The 5,975-nt window shown below is 35.6% G+C and overlaps 1 protein-coding gene across 1 annotated transcript; it reads right to left on the bottom strand.

The window, feature by feature from the left end:
- Positions 1-3,877: 3,877 nt before the first annotated feature.
- On the bottom strand, positions 3,878-5,388 carry LOC6036252. Its single transcript, XM_038266142.1, has 5 exons — positions 5,308-5,388; positions 5,141-5,248; positions 4,682-5,077; positions 4,193-4,615; positions 3,878-4,121 (listed from the first exon to the last, which is right to left on the bottom strand). The coding sequence occupies exons 1-5, from the start codon at positions 5,333-5,335 to the stop codon at positions 3,946-3,948; spliced, it is 1,131 nt and encodes a 376-aa protein (XP_038122070.1). The 5' UTR covers positions 5,336-5,388; the 3' UTR covers positions 3,878-3,945.
- Positions 5,389-5,975: the final 587 nt, after the last annotated feature.

Below are 5,975 nucleotides of genomic sequence, written 5' to 3'. Positions count from 1 at the left end.
CAATCGTTAATTGCTCATCAGAATACTTTTTATTCGTTATCATTGGCTGTATAGTATTTATCAAATCTTAAATCAACACTCTCCACTAAATGCACTTGTGCAGTAGGGTGTTACAAAATTGATTTTTGCGAACATGTATGGTCTCGCCCTCGTAGAAAGATATTTTTCAGAAACATCACTTTATGGGCCTATTACACGAAGAAAAAAGAGTTCCCAAAATCGTGAACAAGCGCTCATGAAAATAGGAACCACGAACAAAGTGTTCAATTCCCATGGTACGTTTTTGGAAATCGTACCATGGGATTTGAACACTTTGTTCGTGGTTCCCATTTTCATGAACGCTTGTTCACGATTTTGGGAACTCTTTTTTCTCCGTGTAGGCATTTCGACGCCAACATTTCAAGAAGCATCATGTACAAACCGTGCGTTTTGAGAAAACCAAAAAAAAAAACAAAAAATACGAAAGTCCATGCATTTTTGGCAGGTTAATCAAATGAAACCATAACAACGTTTTTGCCTAGGTATTTGAAGGATGTGCGACAAAAGGTCGAATGGACAAAAGGTCGAAAGACATAAGGTCGAATGGACAGAAGGTCGAAAGTGGACAAAATGTCGAATGGACAAAACGTCGAGAGGACAAAAGGTCGAATGTTAAAAAAATAGAATAAATAATTATAATTAAAAACTTCAAAAAAATTCTTGAAAAAAAAAAATTCTTACATACAAGTCTGATTTTCTTGTTTGTCGTAATATTTTTGTAAGTTTTTCCATTCTTTCAAACATGAGCTGTTCAACATCTAAAATATTATTTAAATTTTTATTTTGTTTTTAAAAACAACCTATTCTTGATTGTCAAAATATTTTTGTGAGTTTTTCCATTCTTTCAAACATGAGCTGTTCTTCCAAAAAAAAAGTTCATCTTCTAAAACATTTTTTATGTTTTTATTTAATTTTAAAAAAACTTATTCTTGACTGTCGTAATGATTTTGTGATTTTTTCCATTCTTTCAAATATTAGCAATTCTTTAAAAAAAAAAATATTTCTTAAATATTTTGTAAGTTTTTATTTTATTTATGAAAAATGTTGGAATATTTTAGAGACATTTACATTCTATTAAATTAAAATTTAAACAATTTTAAAAAATGAAAAAGTCTCGTTTTTTAAATTTTTTTGCAAGTTTTCTATCCTTTTTCAATCTTTCTTTCATGGTCACAAAAGATCCTAAGAAAAATCTGACCTCAAAAACATAGCTGTATATATAAAAAAACGATCCAATTTATTTTTAATTTAAAAACCCCTCCCCCCTTTACTCTTTCAAAAAGTCACCAACAATCCGGGGGCAAGTTTATATTCAAAAGACCTCTAAGTTTTTAACATTATAAGGTGAAGTTAAAGAAAAACGTTCAAAAAACCATTCCATAGCTGCTTATCGATATTTGTGTATTTAGGCTCAAATCAAAAGTTTTTTTTGTAATGTTATTTTTTAATTCGACCTTTTGTCCACTTTCGACCTTATGTCTTTCGACCTTTTGTCATACATTCGTATTTAGTAAACTTTATATTCAATCCAAATTATTTTTTTAATCAGTCAAGGATGCCTATTTGGAGTTGGGAGACTGGATTTATGGTGATTTGTCAACAAATAACTTTATGTATGTCAATTTTTCGAAAGGTGTACAAACTATTTTTGCACCATTTTTGATTTCTGTAATAGTATTTGTTATATAACTTTTTATAGAAATCATCTTTTCAAAGGCTTTTTGTAGCAAAATGTTCGGCATGAGTTTCTGAACAAAACGTAGTACTAGGTTTCTGTCAAACTTAAAATTGTTGACATGTTTCATCACAAAATGTACATAGTGTGGCATTCTAGATTAGCCGTGTAATGGCTAAATGATTGTTGAGTTTAGGTAAACACGATTTAGCGTGTGAGCGGTCGACAGAGTCAGTCAGTGTACGAAGATGGACGAATAAAGCGGTGCATTCAAAACCGCATTATTGTGTTTTATTATAAACTTGAGGATATCACACATAGTGCCCAAGGGGTGTAAATACTTTTTTTGCAATTCCGTCGTGAAACTATTTACTTTTCCTGTCATTCCTGAACGACGAAATAGCCTACTTTTCTGTACCAAAAATAACAGAATCGAATAGCAACACTTTTCAAAATAAATGCTGAAAAGTTCTACTTTTCAGCACTGAAATGGGTGCTGAAAAGTTGAACTTTTCAGCACTTGTTTCGAAAAGTAACACTTTTCAGCACTTTTTTGATTTAAACGATTTATTGATAAAATACATGAAAATTTTACTTAAAATTTCACTCAATGGGTGTTTTTCGGAATTGCAAAAAATGTTGTATGGAACTCGTTGCAAAACTTGATTTTTTCAGCACTCTCCGTATTTATCCAACTCGGTGAACCTCGTTGGATAAATGTACGACTCGTGCTGAAAAAATCCTCATTTTGCAACTTGTTGCATAAACTACTATTAAAATACTGTACATGGCGTCTTTTTCATGATGCTTTTTTTCATCACGAGGTTCATGTAGTCTTTTATTTGACGGGTTGACAGGGCTATATACACACTGCACAGGCAATGCTGATGCCAGAGATTTGGTGTATGTTACTTTATTCAAATAAAAAAAAAGTTTTCTTTAAAGAAACCAGTAACCAACTCTTGAAAATATTATGGCCTATCTACAATCACTTAACTTAAAAAATTGTACTTAGCGTAAAAAATCGAAGCCACGGAAAGGAATACAATGCAACAGTAAGTTAATTTCTAACATGAATTGGAAAACTTCTAAATCTTCCGTAAATTTACGTTTTTATGTCAAAGGTAAACCAACAACTACATAGCAACAATTATCAGTTACGTACTTTGTCTACACAATTTATTTAACTTGACTATTCTAAATTCCGTAGTTAATTTTAGATAGGGTGAAACCTCAGATGTTAGCAGGCAGCCTATCCCACTCGCACGCAATGTAAACTGGCACTAGAGCAAGTCTGATAGACTGTTTGTCTACATCCAAGGTTTCGGCCCTTTTGAAAAGTTTCTACGGAGTTACGTGATTGTAGATAGCTAATTACTGCCGTTATCGACAATCAACTTAGAATACTTGCTTGGTTGTTACGTTATTCGTTGCTATGCAGTTTATTGTTTACCTTTGATATGAAAACGTTAACTTAGCGTAGATTCTCAAGTATCCCTAATCTTGAGTCAAGTTGTGCAAAATCAGATTGCTTTCCATGGTTAAGTTAATGTCGAGAATTGTGCACGAAGAGGGGGTGGTCCCTTTCTAATTATCATAAAACTTTGATGAAAATAAAAACAAAAATCATTGGAAGTTAAAAATTAATCGTGTCTCAATGATTCTGCCATACTGAAGGAGCTATTAGACTATGGCTAACAAACAAACAAACTCGCACTTTTTTGTGTTTGACAGTTTGCCAAACTCGCAAACTTGTTTGCGGGAACTTGTTTGCGGCAAACTCGCAAACAAAGCCAATTGTATGCAGGCTGACGTTTGTACAAACAAATCAAGGCAAACAAACAAAGCAGGCAAACTGGCAAACTGTCAAAAAGTGCGAGTTTGTTGGTTTGTTTGCCGTAGTGTAATAGCTCCTTGACGTTTCTGCAAACAAATGGAGCCTAACATTTCAAAAGGGCACATAACTTTTGTAAACAATAGAGTATCCCTTTCACTCGAATGACAGTTCACATAAGGTGTGAAAGGGACACACTCTTGTCTAAAAAAATTATGTGCCCTAATGAAATGGCAAGCACGAAATGCAGGCAAACTATCAAACTGTCAAAAAGTTTGTTTGTTTGGCATAGCTTTCAAAACTTTTCGGATGGGTAAAAAATGCCGAAATCTCTCCAAATACTTTTATTTACAAGTAAAATTAAAACGTAACTAAACAATATTAACTTCCACCAGTTCTACCCGGCACGATGCGCACGGCAAATCGGACACGTTGGAACTCGTGCCAGCCAGATTCGGATGCACTGATCGTGGAAGCTGTTATGGGAACACCGGCAGTACTTTTTCGTCGGAACCGCGTCTAGTTTGAGCAAGCAAATTGTACAATTGGTGGGTTCCAGCTGGGGATCTTCCGCTGAAAATGATAATTTATCATTTACTGCTTTTGCTTTAGAAAGTCCTAAATCTAGCTAGTGTAGGTAATACCCCCAGGAAGAAGTCCATGAAAGATCTTCAGATGATCGAGGAGAGGTTCCTTCAGTAGAGAATACGCTTGAAGTGATTGATTGTTAATTATTTGGCAAACTGTGCAGATTGGACAGTACACAGTCGACAGCAGACTTCGTTTGCCGGTGTCCTCGTGCAGCTTATGGCAATGATTGGTCAATCCGTTGGCACTGAAACCGCCATCTCCACAAAACGGACATCTGAAGATGTTCACCGTTGATGAGGTGCGTGTTGCATATTTCTCTTTCGGCAGAATCTCCTGCATGGGATGATATGAAACATGTTGGAAGTTTTGCCGCTTTGCTTGGTAACATTCCTCGCATTGAGTGTACTCAGGACAGAGCAAACAGGTGTAGCGATTTCCCGGAAAAGCCGACTTTTCGCACGTGCTGCAGTTCAAGACTGGAATTGTTTGAAAAAGTTTTTTTAAAGCAATATGCTCAAAACAGTTTACCAAATCGAACTAACCTTTGCTTGGCTCTCTGTGTTTGGCCAAATGGTTCTCATAAGCAAACTGCATTGAACGAGCTTCCGGTTTGCCAAAGGCAGCACAAACGGAACACCTCGTGGTAAAATTTTCATCGCCGTGCTTCTGCTCACAGTGCTGAAGATAGTCCGCTATGGACAGACTCAGTCCTCCGCAAAATGGACAGTACAACAAAATGTCCGGACCGACGACCCCATTCCTGAATTTAAAGAAATCCGCTTCGGATAACACCCTCTGCATCGGATGATACGGCCGATGCCACATGTCAGATTCTTTATCGACGTAACATTTTAGACACAAGTTGTAATTAAAGCATAGCAAACACACGAATCGATTCCACTTGATATCCTTCTTGCTGCAAACGGAGCAGTTGATCTCTGAAATTAATCATTTATTTGTATTGCACACTTTTTTATAAACCATAATCAAGCTACACGTACCGGCAGCAGCCTTTCGAATGCTGTTTATTTTTATATGCATCTCATTCAGAGCTGCTATTGCGCTATCTATGTCCAAGTCATGTTCATTTGGACCAGCTAATCTAGTCACTAGAAAAAAAAAACATTAATCAATCAGAACCAATTGAAAATCAACAGTTATCTAATACCTTTTGCAACCGGAAGTTTGCGAGACATTGCAAAAAAAACCAAGGATAAACCGCGACACTTAAGCAGCTACAGTATACTAACTCATACTGCGTGAGAACTGCGCAACTCATTGGCGGTTTGATAGCTTATCAGATTTTTTCAGCAAATGCAATAGAAATGAAGTGAATGGTTTGGTCGCTGCATGTATTATTTTGCATCGAATAAGGGTCCACTTATGGCATGGGGTTTCTTAGCAACTTCGAATAATCTTATTATGGTAAAAAAAAGCTTTCGTTATTTTTCAGTATCAAAGGCAGTAAGAGCAATTTCCAAAACATCCAAAAAATATTTGAATACCCGGGTATTGATAGGGTTTCGATTTCGGGCATAAATGCTACGGAATCACCTTTAGTAACCATGCGCACCCATTTTTATCTGTGGGGTAGAAGATACGCATGGTTGCTCAATTCCATAGCATTCATACCTAAGATTTACAATTTTATTTATTGGCATGAATTTTACTAAACCTCAATTCTGTCGATTTAAGCGTGTTCAGGAGGCTTAAATCTATCATATCTTAACGATGCAGAACGCTTACTGACAACAACTTCAAAAATGACTATAGTTGTGTCATGAAACAAAAAAAGCAAGAAAGATGACAAAAACTTCGGTAAAGATCTTTCAATTG

Source organism: Culex quinquefasciatus, chromosome 3 (assembly GCF_015732765.1).
Source record: "Culex quinquefasciatus strain JHB chromosome 3, VPISU_Cqui_1.0_pri_paternal, whole genome shotgun sequence".
Taxonomy (NCBI): Eukaryota; Metazoa; Arthropoda; class Insecta; order Diptera; family Culicidae; genus Culex; species Culex quinquefasciatus.
Note: the sequence above shows the minus strand (reverse complement) of the source record. Positions and strands in the feature narration are given on the sequence as shown.

Bases quoted from the DNA above. Each gene is read 5' to 3' on its own strand.
- LOC6036252 (XM_038266142.1), bottom strand. From the start codon at position 5,335: ATGTCTCGCAAACTTCCGGTTGCAAAAG. The intron at 5,249-5,307 runs GTATTAGATAAC...TTTTTTTTCTAG, and splicing joins CAAACTTCCGGTTGCAAAAG to TGACTAGATTAGCTGGTCCA. The intron at 4,616-4,681 runs GTTAGTTCGATT...AAACAATTCCAG, and splicing joins ACACAGAGAGCCAAGCAAAG to TCTTGAACTGCAGCACGTGC.